We start from the raw sequence: 21,701 nt of genomic DNA on the forward strand, positions 1-21,701 counted from the left end.
TCACATTACTTTCTTAACACCCTCCAAAAATTAGCCCCATTAACTTCCATTGTAAGTGCCTCACTGTAACATTGATTTTTGCTTTTTTATTTATTTATTTATTTATTTATTTATTTATTATTAAAGAAAAGGAGGGACGAGTCCAAGTTATTTTTTCTGGTAATCAGTATTATGCCACAAATACAGTCAACTGAGCTTAACTTTTATTGAACCCAGAATATTCTGTTAAATAAATACAAAATTGCTGAACTTCTTGAAAAAATTATGTTGGCATGGGAAGTTTGGAATAACTTTTTATTATTATTTCTTGAAAAATAAAAAGCAAAGAAGCAATTTTGTTTCAAAATACAGTTTATATTAGAAAAACGTTTGTCCACCAAAACAATGTCAAGTGTTGTAACCAACATGCAGGTAACCATTCTGTTGTCATTTGACAAAAACAAATAAATAAACAAAAAAATAAAACAGAGAGGACCCCTTTATACTCTCATAACTGTATGTGACATTTTAAAAAATGTCATATTTTGTCATTTTTATAAAAAGGCACATTTTGTTTATCAAACAAGTAACACTAAGAAAACTTCTTGATATTTAAGACTCACAAAGTGTATATTTGTAAAAAAAAAAAAAAAAAAAAAAAAAATAACTTTTGTTTTTTTTTCTATACTTAAAGGTGCAAGAAAAATACCACTTGACATGTTTAAGTAATTAAATAAATAAATAATTAGTAAATGCTATAAATGTTTTTTTGTATTTTTTTATTTTTTTATTTTTTTATTTTTTTGTTAATGTAGGAAACCAACATATACAAAAACATTACATTTGTACGAACTAGACACGTGTTGTAAACTTGATTTTTAATCTTGTTTTTTATTTTTATCATCACAGACAACCTTATTTTTCAATTACCCATCAGTGTATCGGTATATCATAATCTCTTTGCACACCATGTCTAAAAAAAAAAAATATGACTAAATGTGGCAGGCAAAAGAGTATTAATTTCCAGATCGTCTCTAATTCTTCTTCTTGTTTATCTAACGATGGGAGGAGACATGACTACATATCCCAAAAGTCCTTGCCTTATAGGTGGCTCTAAGAACACCGTAAACATGGAGGTCAAACAGCGAGATCGCTATAAAACGAGCTCGTTGGAGAGCCGGACTTTAAAATTGCATCGCTGTCATAAAGTCTAGAGAGCATTAATAACTCAATGGGGTATTTAGTATGCTGATAGTTTGTTCACCTGCTGAACAGCACCCAGTCTCGGCTTGACTTCAGTGCATGGTCTATCCGAAATATCTTTATCCTCTAAAACGTTCCCATTTACTCGTAGAGTTAATAGTTTAAAATAAGGATGGCTGTGTCTAAATCTAATTTAGCGATAGGACTTTCAGTTCTGGGAGGATTGGGAGTGCTGTTCGGGACTGTCCTGGTTTTTGTCGGACCAATTGCAATAGACGATCAAATAGTCAAGGTAAGTTAAACCAGACAGGTGCATGAGACGATCAAATCAATCACAATTTGAATTTTTATATTAACTAAAGTTACAAACATTGGTGTTATTAGTGTCAGTGTTTGAAAAGCATTATCTCCATAGGGTCGCTTTGTGCCCTAAATAGGAATCATGTTTACTTAGTAAACCAGATAGGATAGCTACTATACAATACAATACAATACAAGACTACCTCTAATAAGGACAAAGTTTTTATTTAAATACATTTGATCAAACATTTGTGTAATCAGCCACATTGCTGCTCTGTTAGTTCCTCTATTATTATTATTATTATTATTATTTATTAGTTTTATTTTGTAAATGCTCTTTTTGTATATATTTGCCACAAAAGGTTGTTGAACCTTTTACCTTTTTTAACTATCAAAAATAATTCCAAAATATTCTATATATTTATATCATATACATCATTTATTTTTTTTATTTTTATTTTGTTTGTTTGATTATTTGGTTTTGTTTAGCAAATGCAATTTCAGGAGCTTTGTATTTTCACCCAGGTTTCAGTTGTACCTTTTACATCTTTTTCTATATTCCACAATATTCTATAACATACAGTATACTTAATATCTTCACAGAATGTTGAGATTAATCCGAAGAATGACCTCTCCTACACTATGTGGAAAGACATCCCGGTCCCCTTCTTCATGTCTGTTTATTTCTATCATGTTGTCAACCCTGATGAAATCCTAAATGGGGAGAAGCCCATGGTTGTACAGAGAGGACCTTACGTTTACCGGTAAGGATTGCATCCACCAAGGTTTTTTCCTCATCCGACCTAACATTCCTAGGGAGTTTTCTTAAAATAATATTTATAGTAAAAAAGTGCAATGCACGTTATTAGACCGGACATACCATATAGCTTTGATGATACACTGAAGTTCATGCTAAATTGTTGCTTTGGGGTTTGTGCATTCTGTTAATTGTCCAAGCAGGACCCTCATAAAGTCTAAACTACCCAATAACCCTTTAAGTCCAGTGTCGAATAAAACTGAGCCGTGCCCAACCGATCGAGCAACTCGTCAATCTGGGTCATAATGGGTATCTTTGTCTCCCAATATCTGTACTTGAGTCAATTTGATCTGTCTGCACTGGTCCGTTTATCACTAAACAGCATTCCTCCTGTGTCTATAACTTGTTCAGACATGGTGCAAGACATAAGGACTTCAGAGGTCTGGTCATCAGAAAAGGTTTCTTCTATTCACTCTTCCTGATGGACAAACGTGTCCACAAAGACATTTCTGCGCCGTAGATGACATATCAGGGGTCTTGATCTGTGTCAATTTGGGAGTCAAAGCAATGTCAAGGGCAATATACTTCATTGGGATGTCTAAAGAGCAAAAATATTTGCCTGTCTTGACAAAAGATAGATGATTTAACCAATTAAACTATATAGAACTTCTTTGACGTAACCATATAGCATTTGTTACATGATTTCAAGTTGCATGACTAAACTATATTGAAACCAAAAGTTGCAAGGTGCAGAAATTAAATTAAACTTGATTTCATTAGAACATTTTTGAGCATTTACAAAATTATTTCTACCCTGTATATTATTTTTCTCCTCTAAACTGAATACGTCGCATTTATTATTGCTCCGGAACTGCTTGATTTCACCCTAGAGCAATGCATACTAGGCCATTTCACTGAGTAAAAACTGACACAATGCTGGAACAGAATAAAAACAAAATCCATCTGATTTTCCAACTCTTAAAATGTTTCCTTGCAAGTTTGATTCATGATTGACTAAACACAATTCCTCATACACTGATCAGCCACAAAATTAAAACCACCTGCCTTATATTGTGTAGGCCCCCCCCCCCGTGCCGCCATAGCAGCGCCAACCCGCATCTCATTATAGCATTCAGAGATGATATTCTTCTCACCACAATTGTACAGAGCGGTTATCCGAGTTACCGTAGACTTTGTCAGTTCGAAACAGTCTGGCCATTCTCTGTTGACCTCTCTCATCAACAAGACATTTCCATCCACAGAACTGCCGCTCACTGGATGTTTTTTTGTTTTTGGCACCATTCGGAGTAAATTCTAGAGACTGTTGTGTGTGAAAATCCCAGGAGATCAGCAGTTACAGAAATACTCAAACCAGCCCATCTGGCACCAACAATCATGCAAATCACCAAATCACATTTTTTCCCCATTCTGATGGTTGATGTGAACATTAACTGAAGCTCCTGACCCGTATCTGCATGATTTTATGTGCTGCACTGCTGCCATGATTGCCTGATTAGATAATTGCATGGATGATTGTTGGTGCCAGACGGGCTGGTTTGAGTATTTCTGTAACTGCTGATCTCCTGGGATTTTAACCCTGAAATACAACGCTGAAATACACACTCTTTAGAATACACTTTTAAAAGAATAGATGCAAGATGAAAAAACATTATACATGTTAATAGTATAATTTTAGTGTGATAAAATCACTTGCCAACCTTTTCTGTGTAAAGTTATATGCAACATTACGACTTTGTTGCCATGATGACATAACACTGGTAAACCCTGTAAACATGGTAAATGCCCCAGTTTATCACACTAAAATCATGTTAAAACACAATGTTTACATCTCTTAGCTATACTTTTAAAAGAATGTATATTTTAATATTTATAAACTGGCCCCATTCACTTCTGTTGTAAGTATCTTAATGTAACGGTGTTTGTTTTGTTGTTTGCTTATTTTAAATAACCAAGGGATGAGTTGAAATTATTTTTTGTGGTAATCAACTTTGTGCCACAAATGCTGTCGATTTAGCTAAACTTGCATGGAACCTGAAACATTCCTTTTAAAGGTTAAATAAGAAACAATTTATCAACCAAACATTTTTTTAACAGATTATTTTTATTTTTTGTAGTTTTATGGTTGTTAAATGTGCTGTGGTTTCCCCATCGACACAATGCGGTCACTTTATTAAGAAATAAGACATATGATGTATGTTTGAGGAAGCTGCTTACCTTTAAACCAATCATGTGCTTGCAGTTGCGTGCTAGCAAGACATTTTGTTTGACTTTCTAATGCTGATCTACAACCTCAGTGTTGTTCCTCAAAAGTTGAATTTTGCAGTGTTAGGACAACATTACTGTATAAGGGTTACTTTTAAGGATACTCAACTGACTACCACATTTACTTTTGTGGTGAATCACATCTGTTTCAGTGAAAAACGCTGGAAGGACAATATCACATTCCACAACAACAACACAGTGTCATATCGAGAATATCGGCAATATTTCTTCGAGGAAAGCATGTCTGTGGGTGATGAATCTGATGTGGTCACCATCCCAAACATGCTAGTACTGGTAAGAATATAACATAAAATGTAGTCAATCATTTGCAGTTACATTTATGCATTTGTCAGACACTTGTATCAAACGTGAAAGGGGAAGTTCATAGAGATTGTGTTTTTACGCTTGTCTTTGCAGTTTTGTTAATGTTTTTCTCTGTAAATATGCACTTACCGGATGTTTTTATTTTTTATTTTTATTTTTTTATCCCCTTTTCTCCCCAATTTGGCATGCCCAATTCCCACTGCTTACTAGGTCCTCGTGGTGGTGCGGTTACTCCCCTTAATCCGGGTGGTGGAGGACAAGTCTCAGTTGCCTCCACTTTTGAGATAGTCAGCCCACGCATCTTGTCACGTGGCTCGTTGTGCATGACACTGTGGAGACTCACAGCATGTGGAGGCTCATGCTATTCTCCGCGATCCACACACAACTTACCATGCACCCCATTGAGAGCGAGAACCACTAATCACGACCATGAGGAGGTTACCCCATGTGACTCAATCCTCCCTAGCAACCAGGCTAATTTGTTTGCTTAAGAGACCTGGCTGGAGTCACTCAGCACACCCTGGATTTGAACTCGCGACTCCAGGGGTGGTAGTCAGCGTCTCTAGGGCGCCTGTATTTTGGTCCATTTGTTGTGCTATGCCAGCCTTTATTTAAAGCACAAATGCTTTGTGTGAACAGCCCCTTACAGTGCACTCAAGCTTTACATTTTATCATAATGTGTGTGCCCTGGGAATCAAACCCATGACCTTGGGGTTGTTAGTGCAATGCTCAACCATGTGAGCTATAGGAGCTACAAGTGTGCAAACCAATTTAAAGGAAGAACTTCACTTTTATATTCATGGTTTTAGGGTGCAGCAGTCATGATGGAGAATATGCCATTTCCTGTACGGTTATTGATCAGCACCACTTTCAAGACCTTTAAAGAGGGTCCTTTCTTGACTAAACCAGTGGGTGAACTCATGTGGGGCTACGAGAGCAAGTTGGTGGACTTCCTGAATAAATATCTCCCTGGAATGCTGCCATCCAGTGGGAAATTTGGCCTGTTTGCAGAAGTAGGTGTTATTTTGGAGTTTCCTGTCCATTGAGTTGTCTTGTTAGTTAAATGAAGGATTTTTAGTTCATTGGTTCAGAATGCCTAAACATGATTTTTCTTATTGTATCCTCTACAAATATAGTTTAACAACTCCAACACTGGACAGTTCACCGTCTTCACTGGCCAAGATGACATCAGGAAAGTTCATATGGTGGATTCCTGGAATGGCCTGAAAAAGGTAACCCTTGAGAAAATCATAAAGGGTCGATTTTGTAAACGTCTATAAAATGTCGCTACTATGTGATGGATATAAGTGAAATAGGTGAAATGCTCAGAAACATTCTTTGCCTGTGAATCATGAACAAAACCTTCCTCCCTACCCTAAACCTAACCGATAATGTCATAAAAGGAAATGTGAGATGAAAAACACAATTGCTGAAGCATCCACATCATTTTGTGGTGCTTCTATGACACTTTTGGTCATCTGGTCCTTTGCATAGTAAGCACAATGCTAAAAATCTTAATACTTAAAAATAATGTTGCAAAAATTTAGGAATAGTAACGTATTTCAGTGAGACCAGGTTGGAATCATCTTTCGTGTTCAGGATTGCTGACATCGGGTTGGCAGAAATGTCTTCGGAGGGTGGGGTTTTGGAGAGAGGGCATGTGATTAAAGTTAGCAAAATAGCGAAAAAAAATAAATAAATACTTGAAACGCTTACAGCACATTTAATGTCAACATGAAATCAAAATTGCCTTTATTCATTTTCTTAACACACTTAACTGGTCTTATTGTGAACCATTCTTTGGTGCACGCTATTTCCAAAAGTTCATCAACCTGCTTTGCCTCTGAAACAATTATCCTTCTCAGCTGATGTCACCAAGCCATTTCATGCTGACTTAAAGGAACTTTCTTTATCATGCAGGTGAATTACTGGAACACTGACCAGTGTAACATGATCAATGGTACAGCGGGCCAAATGTGGCCTCCGTTCATGACCACAGAGTCCACCCTTTCCTTCTACAGCCCTGATGCCTGCAGGTATGTCACTGAAATCACCCAGACTTGCACAACAGTGTTTTAATAAATGCATGGTTACTGAGTTTTTCAGATAGAGATTTTTGTAAGGATATTTTTGGCGGAAAATTCTCCACTCAGGTCCATGGAGCTAGTGTACCAACGGCCGGGTATGTCACGCGGGATTCCTGTATACCGTTACGTGGCCCCAAAGACTCTCTTCGCCAACAGTACAGATTACCCCCCCAATGAGGGCTTTTGTCCATGCAGACAGTCAGGCCTTCTCAACGTCAGCACTTGCAGACACAGTGAGTTCCTCTTAGACTTCACAATACCGTCTACAGTAAAATATGCTGTAGAATTGTATAAAATTACCTGGAGTTATAAATTTAAATTCATGAGAGACTCAGCAGCTTTTTTTCTTTCTATTTTCCTTCCTCTTTTCTTTTTATCTTTCTGTCTTTTCTGTCTTTTTTTTCTTTCTTTTTTCTTGTCTCCCTTTTTTCGTTCTTCTTTTCCTTTCTTTTTTCATTCCCTTTTTCTTTCCTTTCACTTATCTCCATTTTTTTTCATTCCCTTTTTTCTTTTTTAATTCCATTAATTTCTTTCTTCCTTTCTTGTTACTTTATTTTCTCTTTTTGTTTTTTTGTTTTTTTCAGATTCCCCTGTGTTCATCTCCCAACCTCATTTCTTCAATGCGGATCCCGTTCTTTTGGACACTGTAAACGGACTGAGCCCTTCTGAGGAGCAACATGGGCTTTTCATTGATATCCATCCGGTAAAAAAACAGACACACAACTCTTGTTCTCATGTGTATTCCAGTCAGAATTAGGATGAATATAAATGTGAAGTTTAGTACAGAGAGAAAAAATATAGGAGATAAACTTTGCTTCTTTCTGCATTAGTTGTTTCTAGCATTAATTCACTTTAGGAATTAAATTCTAATTTGATTTTAACAAAATTCATAAAATATACATTTTAATATAATTATAGAATTTAAATTTTTTTTACTTTTGGAAAGTTTACATATCCTTCAGTATGACATGCTGTACTCCATCTAAAACTATTTTAAAAAGCTTATTTTTTTATTTTGTATTCTTGAATATTATGCATGCAGCATTTTGATCTCGTTTAGCTCTTTAGTCTGATTTAGTCTCAATTATCAGGTACATATCTTGTAGTCACCCCTTTTTGTTTTTAATTTTTCAACAGGGGGCACACTGTATTTTCTAATAATTGTACAGAGAACAAAGTCATGCGTCAGAGTCAAAATGAGTCAAGATGCATCTTGGTCTATATAGAATTCAGTCCATATAGGGAATAAAGAGTTAGGTCTATAATAGGGAAAGAATCAACACTGAATTTACTGTTTGAATCTAAAAACAAACTACACATTTAATGCAGATTGAACAAGTGATCAAATTCTTTTGTGAAGTAAAAATGTTATGAATCTCTTAAAATTATACCATGAAACATTAATCGAAGGCCTTGTATTGCAGGAGACTGGCGTGCCGATGAATGTGTCCATTCGATTGCAGCTCAACCTGCTCATAAAGAGAGTAATGGGCATCTCGTAAGTACAGAATATATACAGTAGGTCTGTAATCACAAAGATCTGCATGATTTAATGGGTGTGTTCAAAACCTATTTTAGGATCAATCAGAAAGATCCTCTGTTTGTTGTTGACTGCAGTACTGTTCTGTACTGTGTCTCTGACTGTCTCATGTCCATATTCTGTGGTTTGCTCTGTTTCAGAGAGACAGGAAAGATATCAGAGGTGGTGATGCCCATGATCTGGTTTGAAGAGGTAATACTGAATAACCGCATGGAGCTGCACAATATAAGGTCACAGTGATCAAGCGATGACCTTAAGTATGACAACAAGAGATTTTATAAACACATTTGTGGTTATACTTGTGTTGAATATACCTTACAAAACATACTGGTATCACATGGTAATACATGGTACTATTCATGTACCATTATATTTATACAACACTCCAAGGTTCTTTAAAGAATACTATGGTATGACCATAGTAAATTACTATATACTGTTGTTTTAGGTTTTGTTCATGGTTTTTTCAAAGACTATCATGGTATTACCATGGCATATTTCCAACAAACATGGTATTGTCATGGCACATGTCCAAAAAAAAAAAAAAACTTGATATGATCATGGTACATGGTAAAAAAACATGATAGTACCATGGTATATTTTGGGTAAAATCACACACTAAAAGACAGCATCTTTCCATTGCTCATTAAGAGGTAAATGTGGTTGCACATCTCAAATTCAATCATTAAAAATAGTCCAATACATATTTTAATCAATGGCATTTTTTGTTTTCAGAGCGGATACATTGATGGTCCTGTCCTGAACACTTTCCGCACTAGTCTGGTGGTGTTGCCCATGGTAATGGAGTACATGCAGTATATCTTCATTGGACTCGGGTTAGCAACCATTCTTGGAGCCGTGTTATTATTCCTCAGTGACAAGGTATGTGGCCTACTGCACCTATATGCATGCTTAAAGGAAGAGTTCACCCAAAAATTAAAATGTTCTCATCATTTACTCACCCTCATGCCATCCCAGACATGTATGACTTTCTTTGTTCTGCAGAACACAAATGAAGATTTTAAGAAGAATATTTCAGCACTGTAGATCCATACAATGCAAATGAATGGTGACCAGAACTTTGAAGCTCCAAAAAGTACAAAGGCAGCATAAAAGTAATCCATAAGACTCCAGTGGTTACATCCATGTCTTCTGAAGCGATATGATAAACGTGGGTGAGAAACAGATCAATATTAAGTCCTTTTTTACTATAAATGCCCACTTTCACCTCCACATTCTTTTATTTTTGGCGATTTGTATTCTTCGTGCATATCGCCACCTACTGGGCAGGAATGAGAATTTATAGTAAAAAAGGACTTCAATAATGATCTGTTTCTCACCCACACCTATCATATCACTTATGAAGACATGGATTAAACCACTGGAGTCTAATGGATTACTTTTATATTGCCTTTGTACTTTTTGGAGCTTCAAAGTTCTGGTCACCATCCACTTGCATTGTATGAACCATCAGAGCTGAAATATTCTTCTTAAAATCTTAATTTGTGTTCACCAGAACAAAGAAAGTCATACACGTCTGGGATGGCATGAGGGTGAGTAAATGATGAAAGAATTTTCATTTTTGGGTGAACTAAAGTGTTATTTAACTAATATTATTTGTGATCATTCCGTGTGTGTGCGTATGTGAGAAATGTGATGTTGAGCATGTTCTACAAATGTGGTTGTATGTCTGATCGTGTCTAAGAAGGTAGAAGTTCAGCATTAGCACCCAAAAGCACTCTTAATGTTCCTGTATCATCTTACTTTAACTGCATGAACTTTTTTTTTTTTTTTTTAATAGAGATATCTTGGATTGTTTGAAGCAGTGAAACATTTACATGGTTTGTTTTACAGAGAGCAAAGGACAAGTAATTTGCTCTGGCACAAGGGGTCAGCACCAATGTCTTGTATATGCATACTCATAAAACAATGAGATTACAATGAGAAGTGATCAATATGATTTTTTTCCCACCCCAAATCTTCAAAAGTTCAAGATTTCTCTACTTGTTTTGATTAAGAGTGTTATTTAAATAACAATTGAAATCAAGTGAACACGGGTATAGTTCACCCAAAAATGATCATGATTTATTCGCCCTTGTGTCGTTATAAACCTGTATGATTTCATTTTGTGGGACACAAAAGGAGATGTTTTGCTGAATGTTCATGCTGCTTTTTCTATACAATGCCAAGGTTGAATATGCAGAAACGCAAAGATTTTAAGCGAATAGCGGCTTTAATTGTGGTCCGTTATGGGAAGACTTAAAGAAGAATATAGCACACAAGTTGTATTGATTACTGTTATTATGCTTTTTATTTTCCTTGACAGCCCCTGGTCACTGTATGCTTTCATTAAATAAGATTTCATTGTATGAAATTTCTCCCTTTGTGTTCCACAGAAGAAAGTATTGTAAGTTATACAGGTTTGGAACAACATTTTTCGGTGAACTGTTCCTTAAAATATAGTCTTACAGCCGAAAAATCAGCAGTCAGAAAATACTGATCCCATAGAAACAGATTTGAATCTCTTTAGAATATATATATATATATGAATGAGCAAAATCAAGTTTCAAAGCATGTGAATAACCATTGCACAATTAATTACATCTTGCATGCTACCTCCCCATTTCAATCACTCAAAGTTTGAGCATGTATTTTGCACACACCTCGAATACTAATCACACACAAGCTACCGAACTAAAAGCCGGTAAAATTCTTCAACCTGAAGACCACTCGATCCAAATCAATATCACTGCCCACCTGATGTTCAATAAGGTCTGATTATTTTTTTAGGAAAGCATAAAAGATACAAAAAACGACCTGAGTACCAATGAGATGCAGGAAGGAAAATGTTTCATGAACAATACAGGTGGGGTTCTGGCTCGGGCAAGCTTATTCTCAAACTCTTCTTCTGCAGGTGTGTGAAGAACTTTCTTTAATGAATGAACATTACATTTATAAATCGCTTTTCAGACACTACACTCAAAGCGCTTTACACAGTGAACAAGGGACTCTCCTCAACCATCACCAGTGTGCAGCATCCACTATGGCAGCCATAGTGCACCAGTACACTCACCACACACCAGTTACTTGTGGAGAGGAGAAAGTAGAGTTATAGAGCCAATTAGTGGATGGGGATTATTAGGAAGCCATGATTGAGAAGGGCCAATGGGGGAATTTAGCCAGAACACCAGGGTTACACCCCTACTCTTTACAAGAAGTGCTTTGGGATTTTTAATGACCACAGAGAGTCAGCACCTCAGTTTAACATCTCATCCAAAGGACAGTGCCTTTTTACAGTATAGTGTCCCCGTCACTATACTGGGGCCCACACAGATCACAGGGTGAGCACCCCCTGCTGGCCTCCCTAATACTTCTTCCTGCAGCAACCTTAGTTTTCCCCAGGGGGTCTCCCATCCAGGTACTGACCAGGCTCAACCCTGCTTAGCTTCAGTGGGCAACCAGTCTTGAGCTACAGGGTGATATGGCTGCTGGCAACTTCTTGGAGCACATCACATTATAAAACTCGCAAGCAATGCACATTCACATTTCATTTGCTCATTTCATCTGCTACACTGACCCCCCCCCATCACAACTCATCAGAACTTTGTGGGTGCATTTCACTAATGGAAGACATACTGAGCATTTTATCATTCATAAGCATGGGTAGAGCGTTTTGCCAAAGAGAAATTATTGAATTCCTTTTTCAGTTGCTTTCAGTAATGGCATTGTTTTGCAAAACTCCATGAAAATGGTCCCAGATGTTGACTGACCTTCTGTAAAATCCTCTGCAGTTCATGAATGGTTTGGCTTTCAGAAATAAAGATAACAAATGCTGATGGTTCATATGATTGTTAATATCATGGTTAATATCCCACAGAGTAGTATTTGTTGATGCAAAGAGTAAAACACTTAAAGGAATATTCTGAGTTCAATACAAGTTAAGCTCAATCGACAGCATTTGTGGCATAATGTTGATTACCACAATTTTTTTTAACTCTTTCCTCCTTTAAAAAAAAAAGCAAAAATTGAGGTTATAGTGAAGCACTTACTATGGAAGTGAATGGGGCCAATTTTTGGAGGTTTTAAAGGCAGAAATGTGAAACTTCCATTGTAAGCGCCTCACTGTAACTCAGATTTTACTTTTCTTTAAAACAAAAAAAGGAGGGATGAGTCTAAATTTTTTGTGGTAATCAACAAATGCTGTCGATTGAGGTTCACTTGTATTGAACCCAGAATATTCCTTTTTAAGGATTTTTATTTCAAGATAACTTGTAGACTTGTCAGTGTCAGAAATTAACTTTTACATTAAGGATTTGATTTTCGTTGGAATTTTTTTTTATTAATCCTTTATAAGGGCATATTTTTTCTAACCATTTAAATCCATCTCATCTGTTTATGACAAATACATTAATTTAATAAATGCATTAATACAAATTCCGCTTACCCTAAGAATTAAATCAACATTAATTCACATTTTATGCCATAATAAGTATAACTAGGACTATAATAGAATATAACAAACTATATAAAGAATTTTGAGGGCCTCAAAATGTTTGCTGGCTCATTTTGAATTTCAAGGGCATTTTTGGTGGCATTTGTGCCCAGAATCTCCATTAAATTTCTGACCCTGAGACTGATTGTTAATGAGTAATTTCATTTAATCAGGTAGACTACTTTATTGTATATTGGACGCTCTTGAGGACATCGTCACAAAATGAGAACTAAAACTGGTGAAGGACAACTTGGTAGCAAATTGACTTGTCAATGAAGATTTATTTTTTGTAGAATATGCAGCATGGAGCAAATGACAGCTGCAGTGCTAATGACTGCTTTTTCTTTTCTATAATGCATATAATAAATATCCAGAGACTGGAAAATATAGACAAACCATTTTTTGTCGTAATCAAATATTTATTCCATCAGTCAACACAATATTTTATGCTTATGAAGGATATAAGGATAATATTGTAATTGAATGGTGTGCGGAAAGTTTTTGCCCCGAGCCCCCTTACATTTCTGAGACTAGTTGTTAATTTAATTTTACATCAGATAGATGACTATATTGTATATTGGACATTCTTGATGACATCTTAGTCACTAAATGAGAAATAAAACTGGTTAAAGACAACTTGTTAGCTAATTGACTTCTCAATGAAGATTTTTTTTCTGCAGTGTTTTGCTTTTATTCTACTTCCATATATTTATGTGGTGAAAATTGATGCATTTACAGTATTATTCATGTAATTTTTTTTTTTTTTACATATTTTAAAGTGCTTACTGCTTATATTTTTTGTAAGATCATTATGACATCTTTTTTTTTTTTTTTAATAATATTTTGTCAATGTTCTGTTTTTGAGTATCTTTTATCATGGGGACTCTTTGTTTTTGCTTTTGTAATAACATGGTCTTGTTTTCATTGGCAGATAAAAAGTAAGCTGGGTGTCTGGCGTGGCACTGATGTGGATCCAGTCAGCTCAACCAGCGAAAAGACCCCATTACTACAGAACACAGAGAACTAGAGCGGCCATCCACACTACAGTATACTTGCATTATAAACACAGTGCCTCACAGTTCCCTGGGTAATAAATACATTATTTAATAAGTATTGGGGTTGATGAATAAACTGGTTGGTAACCAGTAGAGACCCAAGTATCATTATGAAGGGGATTTGTGTGTAATATGAACTCTTTAAGTGATGAAATCTGCACTGTGGTTTGGTCAGAAAGTGCTACATGCTGTCAGTACTGGAATTTTGAAAGTGAAAGTGAAAGTGATTTCAAATGCAGTGTCTAGTGTATTGTGTCAAATATAAAGTAGTCCATTAAAAGTGAAGTGTCATAGATAAAAGTAAAAAAAAAAAGAAAAAATGCTGACATATACAAATGAGACCTTAATCTAATCTGACCAAGGTATCATTTGTATATGTCAGCATTTTTTCTTTTTTTTTTTTTTACTTTTATCTATGACACTTCACTTTTAATGGACTACTTTATATTTGACACAATACACTAGACACTGCATTTGAAATGTTGCATTCACAAACTTAATTAAATGCTGACAAAACAAAACAGCTGATGGATTCAAATGCCTGGAAACCTTACTTCCTCAAAAAAGAAAATTATCTTAGTTGCAGATATCTGAAAACCTTTAACCTTGATCCTGTAAATAAGGAAGTGCTGTGAAATAACGTGTATTGAAGGCTCAGCATGTTTACTGCTTTCTGTGGATATTTCAGTCAAACTCATTTCTCAATATCAACTCTCTTTTCAGTGTGTTAACATATTCTCTCTGTAAAGACACTTTTATGTACTGTATGGATGTGAAATATCTTTGATATTTGTATGTCTTGATAATTGTTGAATGTGAAATAAATATTTCTAGTTTTTGTGATTTTGTTTTCTAATAATGGCCTTCACTGTCAAACCAAAATTGAATCTTAGGTTCAGTTATATATATATAGTATATAAATATACATTTCAATACAAATTTAAAATCTAAACATAAACTTGCATGGAAACTTTTTAAATACCCTGGACAAGTACTTGTGGGTTAAAAAATATATATATATATTAGTTACTTAAAAGTAAGTTTCTAAATAACTAACAAACCGTACATGATCACGTCCATGAAACATATTATTTCTCATTAAACAATGCCCATTAAGAAGGTCTAATAAAAAGCTATTCAGATTAGATTTGTCGTCATTTTTTATTTATAACAACAAAAAAATCAACTTTGTGATAAAAGTGATTATGCACCAAGTAAATCTAAAATATATTTTATTGTAATGGAAACGTAACTTTCAAAATACATCCTATTTTTGTTTTGAATCGCAAATAAACATTAAGATATTCCTTTTGTGATTTCATAATTCATGCAATTAAGGGTTAAAGGGACATTACAAAAGACTAACAGAATGACGTATGAAAACTTAAAACAATATTTAACTGGGGAAAAAATGAAGAAACAAGAAATTATTCTTAGAAATTTCCGTTTTTTAATTTGCGACGGTAGGCCTACACTGTAAAAAAAGAAGAAATCCTGTTAAATTACAGTAAAAAAAAATGTTTTAATGTTCTGAAACTGTAAAAATCTGCTTTTCACACTATGAAATAGTGTTACTCACTGTAGTATTTATAGAAAGGCACATGATAACAAAGTTCATCAGTAGTGGCTTTTCCAACAGCAATGACCAACAAACATGTAGTGCTCAGTGTCACACACACAAACACAAATCACCATCAGTGTAACATATGTGAAATTAAAGTTATGCAATAAACATTAACTAAACTACATCAAAATAACAGGGAACACCCCAATGTAGATAAGTGATATTAAAAATAAGGAGAAACAGCTATTCCCATAAAATATAATGAAATGTGATGGGTAACGCAGGGAATTCTGGGAACGCCCGATATTTTTTTTTTTTTTTTTTTTAACCGTCATTTTAACAATAATTTACCATAAAAAGTACATGTACTCTCTTGTTAAACATAATATAAATTTTTACCGATAATTATACGGTAAATATACTTTTTATATTTTAATTTTTACAACATTGTACTGTAAAATTTATATGTATTGTCTTTTTAAATATATTATAATTTTTTACCGTATATTTTAAGGTAACTTCCCGTTTACCAGTTAAAGTTTTTATTTATTTATTTGTAGCATTTTTGCAGTCTTTTACCGTTAAAATTACGGACATTATTTACAGTGTAGTGCATAGGCATGGCTAAATATACTTGTAGTTCTCTTTATTACCACTTGATGTCGGAAGTGAGCAACAGTAAATCGTGCAGCGGCGTCGGGTTTGTATCTCGATAAATATAACGATGTTTTTCACATTCATGACATTTCAATCGAACCCTAATCACTTTATCAATGTTTGTCATCGGGATACTTTAAAGCTTTGAAAACTAGAGGCTGTCTGTTTGACGCCAGTTTAATCGGTGAAAGTGAAAAACAATTGACGTGACCTTTTCCTTGCAGTTCCCGCGCTTCAGTCACATGTCCTGAGGGAACGCGTGTCTTAGTGTCGGTCGTCCCTTGACCCTTGATTATGACGATATGGGGTCATGGCCACAAAGCTGTCCTAAGTATGAAATATAGTGCTTTAGACTATGTCTTAAATCTTTTGGTAAACAAACCCCAGGACTCTGGGTGGAGTAAAGATGAATACTTTTTGAATTTAACCTCTGTATCCCCTACTTGGCCCTTATTTTGATGAAGCAATTAAGAAACAGGAGAAAACAACAATATATTGAAGCCAATGACCCAGACAAGCTGTGCAGCAACACCTCAAGAGCTGAATGCAAAGAGAATATGCTGTAAATATCTAATGAGCCCTGTTGGGGTATTTGCCATTATTCTGAATGGTGATTCTAATTAGATTCCCCTTGCTGTAAAACAGTATTTGATTTACACCCTAACTCTAATATAAATCAATTAAGGCAGTACAATATATATATATATATATATATATATATATATATATATATATATATATATATATTAGAATACTGTAATCAAAATGGTATTGCATCATGGTATTGAGCGTTAGGGGTGCTTAAATGTGCTTTTGTGCTTTCTTAATGGTCCTTAAATAGGGTGCATTCTCTTTATGGATAAAACAATCATATTTCTTCTTTTGATATTGGGGTGAAATTTGACCCAGATATTAAAACTGTTCTTGACAGGTTTTGTGAGATTCATCCATAAGTGTTACTTTTTTTCATGTGCTATGACTAAGTTCCATGGCTTGTTTGTCTTGACTATCTCTCCATACTTAAGATATTACATGCATGGATGCATTAATGAACTAAGTGCTCTCAAAACAAACAGAAATGTAAAAACAAAAAAACGTGCAAACACGGAAGAAAAATATTCTTTATCGAGGAGATTGGTTCGTTTCATTTACTCCATATTGATTATTGGCTACAATGTTCCCAGCTGGGAAATAAAACAAACAAAGATGAGACGCAGCCCGCGCCATTGTGGGAATAGATGGATTCTTATTAATAAAACAACTGCAAAATGTCTCAAAGTGACGCAAATGGTCACATAAGGCAATTTAGATGCTCCAAATCATAGATATAATTCACTAAGAGGATTACAACTCACTAAAATCAACAAAACACGCCATTATAATGATTTAGAGCAGTGGTTCTCAACTGGTTTTGCTTCAGGACCCCTATTTTACATCAGACATCAAGTCATGACTCAACACCAAAATTGTTTATTGTAGAAATGTCAACCAAAAATATCCTTAAAATTAAACATTGAATTGTATAAATTTGACCATAAACTGCATAGGCCCAACAATATGCAAATATAATCCAATAATTCAAAGCACACAACATATTGTGGTCAGCTCAAACTACTGTATGTTTATCCAAGTTGCGAGTTAACACATAATTATTGTAATCTGGGTCATATTATCTTTTACCTAGTGTAGATTTGGCCATGGTTTTCGAGGATGAAGGCATGTCATGCAACCTGTCCATGTTGGCATCTGCCTAATTTAAATTTGCTGCAAAATACCTAAGAGTTTGACTGGAGGCACTGCCTTTGATGTCAACAATAAAAGGTAAGGGAAGCATTTTCTCCTCCCTTTTAAAAGTTGATAAGCCTATCTATTTTTGCTATAACTATGCACAATTATACAATTAGTTGCATTTTGTTTGCATTTACCATTGTTTTAAAGCTGCTTTTTTACAGCAACCAACCAGTTGCTCAAACTGCTCATTCCTGTGTTTAGACCATTTGTTTTGCTAGAACGATAGAAATAGCATGAGATGGATGTAGCATTTTAATACACTTCTCTTGAATGTTTTGCCTTTATGTATCTTAGCCATGCCTGGGTTGCTTGATTCACTATTAATAACCGTGAATGCATTTTGCTGTAATGCAAATGCAAGCTGTTTGCATTTCTACTAGGCCTCATGAATCATGAAATATCAAGGCAAATATATATAATTATAATTATTCTATGCAAATGGCTTGGGGGGAAGAATGGTGCTGTGATTAATCATTTGTTAAAGAGGCATTCTTTGATATGCCTGCATGGACTCCATAAAGCATATCATTAAAACCCATTTAGTCACTCAGAAGATAGAATGACAGGTTATCAAAGACGAGCTCAGTCCTGCCTCTCCACTTCAGCTGAAGATGTCACTGTGGCATCTGATTATATGTACAACACGTCGTGCACATTAGGTCTTTCAGAGCTGCTCTCGTCAAGTGAGTGATGCTCAAAGATCCTTTCAAGATAAATCATATTCTGTCCTTTGATATAGGATCTCAGTTTAGGGAGCAGGCTGTGAAATAAGAATACACAACTTTAATTAAGTGATCCGTGTCAGATGCTTGGAATTCAAAGCCATCACAGGATTTTTAATCATAATGATAAATAAATCATTAAACTTGGTACCAGTGCTTGGTTGTTGCTTAAGTCAAAAGTGCCAGCCCCCTCTAGTCTATATGATATTTTGGTGCATTTATGGCACAAGTCCTTCCTTCGCTGTAAGTCTTCATTTTTTCACCCATTTTATTGTCTTCCAGACAAGAATCATTTAAAAAAGGTAATGCTATACATGTTGCACGATTTGAGCTATCATTTATGTCCATGGGACGAGTTGCACACTGATGTTTAAAACTTAAGGTTAGGGGTTTGTTTTGCCTTAGCAACCACCACTAATTAAATTGGTTGGACAATGGCTAAAAACGCTTACAAGATTGGTTTGTACTGTATGCAAAAGTCTGTAACTAACTTTGTAGCTTCCATTTGATGCATATTGTACACATAACTGGAAAACACTTTTTTGAAGTTATTAAATGAATATTTTGTGTTCAATGTAAGTTAAGCTCAATCGACAATCGACTCGAAAGACAGCATTTGTGGAATAATGTTGATTACCACAAAATGTAACTTTACAACTCAAATAATACAAAAGTTTGAACAGAAGAATGTAAGTGCTTTTATTAAATTATTAGCTTTACATTTTTGCCTTTAAACCTTCCAAAAATTGGCCCCATTCACTTCCACTGTGAGTGCCTCTCTGCAGCCTCTATTGTTTATTTTTTAAAAGTAAAGGAGGGACGAGACGAAATAAATTTTGTGGTAACCCACAATATGCCACAAATACTGTCGATTGAGCTTAACTTGTATTGAACATGGAATATTCCTTTAAGTCCTATTCTAATTGGCAGGCTTGAGGGAACTTCCATAAGTAAAAGCAAACAGGAAATTAGTCCGCCTGGAAACAGAGTCATGTTCAGATGGTCCGGGTTGATACAACGATTGCTTTGAGGATAACAATTTCACTGGATTTTCCAAAGTTTTCCAGGCTACTGACATTAAATCTTTTAAAGATATAAAGTTGTTTGAGGCATGTAGTTGCAAGTTAAGCAGATATCCACAAGCAGAACTTTATATTCTGCTTTGCTTTCTCAGTTACATCTGTGAAATAGTCTGTACTGAGGTTTTCTGTGCTGTGCTTAGACTACATTGTCTGCTATTTTCCCGTGTGTTTTCCGAGCAATCGCTCTCAGAGAATGCTGCACCATTATATAAATTATTTCTTTCCCCATGCCAGTGTATTATTGTCTGTATTATTATTTGTCACACGTAATGACAAAACTAACTGATTGATCAATTTACATGTCAGTTTGATTGCTTTTCCTGTCTAAGTAGATGGTTCTTTGCCAGTTCAAGCTTCAAAGGCAGCCCAGACCTTTGTCATTTTAGTCAAAGGTCTAGCTATACAAGACTAGTATTTACTGTAGCTAAAACATGCGTAGGGCATCTTCAAGCACTTCTCTATAAAACTATTAATCAAATCTTTTAAGGCTGATGAAAGAAAGTTCATTCAGTTAAATGAAAGCCTCATACAATCCACTAAACATCACTGCTCAGAGAACAAGAGTCAATAGCGTCTTCACTGATGGCAGTGCCAGACATCTTGTCAGTGCGTGGAGCATACCTTGATGATACTGGACCAAACATATTTCATTTTCTGCCCAATAAATAAGGCATTTGAGAGCTCTGTTCAAACTTGGCAGAGTTCTTATGGTTTGAACTGTCTGCTATAGTATTTTTAGCAATCGTCTAAAAAATTGTGCCAATCCAAAGTACAGCAAAGTTTAAAAATGCAAATGAATTTGGATTCAGGCTGCACCTAAGGACACATTCAAAGCATCTATCATTGTAGTGCTGCAGCCTTTTTAATTTTGCTCACTCGTTTGAATGGGGGAAAGCTTTCAAGATATGAAAGGTAACAAATGGATATTACTGCTTCAGGCTGTCAAAGACCCACAAGGAGTGTCTGGATGTAAAGATTCCAATGTCACTGCTAGGAGTGTTGGCTTTCATGCCTTGATTGAATGACATCCCCTCACGGCCTTTAAAATTTAATTCCTCATATCTTACTTCTATTGCCTCAGACTCTGTCACATTAGTTCGTACAGCTCTGACGAATGTAAAATAAATTGTGCTGACATTTTGTCTCAGCTTTCTGTTATCAACTTTTTGTTAACATAAACAGTGACTGGTTTATAGTTAAAGTGGGCAGATTAAGACTCTTTTATGTTTGATGTTTTAAGGTTAGCTTTTCTTCATTAATTAAAATATTCTGAAAGATGTTGACCAAATTCCAAAGCTTTAAAGATGACATGAAATGGAGTTAACATGTTGAACTTTCACAATATGTCCTATAGTTCCAAACATTAATCTGGAAATAATGTAGGGCGGAATTTAATCAATTGAGATTTGATTGGATTGTGAAAATTGAGCCATTTTTATTTGTGAACAATATGTTTTCTGCCCAGTTGGCCTTGATGATATCAGTAGAATACAAAAGTTATGTCAGAGGTGGAGACTGTATGTTTACATGCACTTTAAAAGTTCGATTTCAATCGAACTAAAACAATAATGCCTCTTCTTAAAGTTTCATTAATGCTTTAGTCCAAATAAAAATCATACCAGTTTTTGCAAAGTCAGACACACAGACCTTGATAATGCGCTTGTAGCTCATCTTTGTACAGCATGTATTCATGTTAATCTGAACATCACTGGCCTCAGAGTTGTGTGCATGCATGCTCTGAAAGACACGTGACATGCGACTTGTATTTAACCTAATGTATTTGTCATCCTTCCTTAAAACGTTCAATTACACATTGTGTCATGTACAGTATATTTGGACAGACATTTGAAGATAGTAGCTCAACT

At 35.1% G+C, this 21,701-nt stretch overlaps 1 protein-coding gene across 1 annotated transcript; it reads left to right on the plus strand.

Moving 5' to 3' along the window:
• Positions 1-1,092: 1,092 nt before the first annotated feature.
• Positions 1,093-14,290, plus strand: LOC127433806 (scavenger receptor class B member 1-like). The gene is made up of 12 exons (XM_051686031.1): positions 1,093-1,474; positions 2,086-2,246; positions 4,675-4,816; positions 5,656-5,859; positions 5,983-6,078; positions 6,767-6,882; positions 7,000-7,166; positions 7,518-7,636; positions 8,358-8,431; positions 8,614-8,665; positions 9,209-9,355; positions 13,897-14,290. The coding sequence occupies exons 1-12, from the start codon at positions 1,355-1,357 to the stop codon at positions 13,990-13,992; spliced, it is 1,494 nt and encodes a 497-aa protein (XP_051541991.1). The 5' UTR covers positions 1,093-1,354; the 3' UTR covers positions 13,993-14,290.
• The last annotated feature ends 7,411 nt before the right edge of the window (positions 14,291-21,701 follow it).

Source organism: Myxocyprinus asiaticus, chromosome 43 (assembly GCF_019703515.2).
Source record: "Myxocyprinus asiaticus isolate MX2 ecotype Aquarium Trade chromosome 43, UBuf_Myxa_2, whole genome shotgun sequence".
Taxonomy (NCBI): domain Eukaryota; kingdom Metazoa; phylum Chordata; class Actinopteri; order Cypriniformes; family Catostomidae; genus Myxocyprinus; species Myxocyprinus asiaticus.

Bases quoted from the DNA above. Each gene is read 5' to 3' on its own strand.
- LOC127433806 (XM_051686031.1), top strand. From the start codon at position 1,355: ATGGCTGTGTCTAAATCTAATTTAGCGATAGGACTTTCAGTTCTGGGA. The intron at 8,666-9,208 runs GTAATACTGAAT...TTTTGTTTTCAG, and splicing joins CCATGATCTGGTTTGAAGAG to AGCGGATACATTGATGGTCC. The intron at 9,356-13,896 runs GTATGTGGCCTA...TTTCATTGGCAG, and splicing joins TATTATTCCTCAGTGACAAG to ATAAAAAGTAAGCTGGGTGT.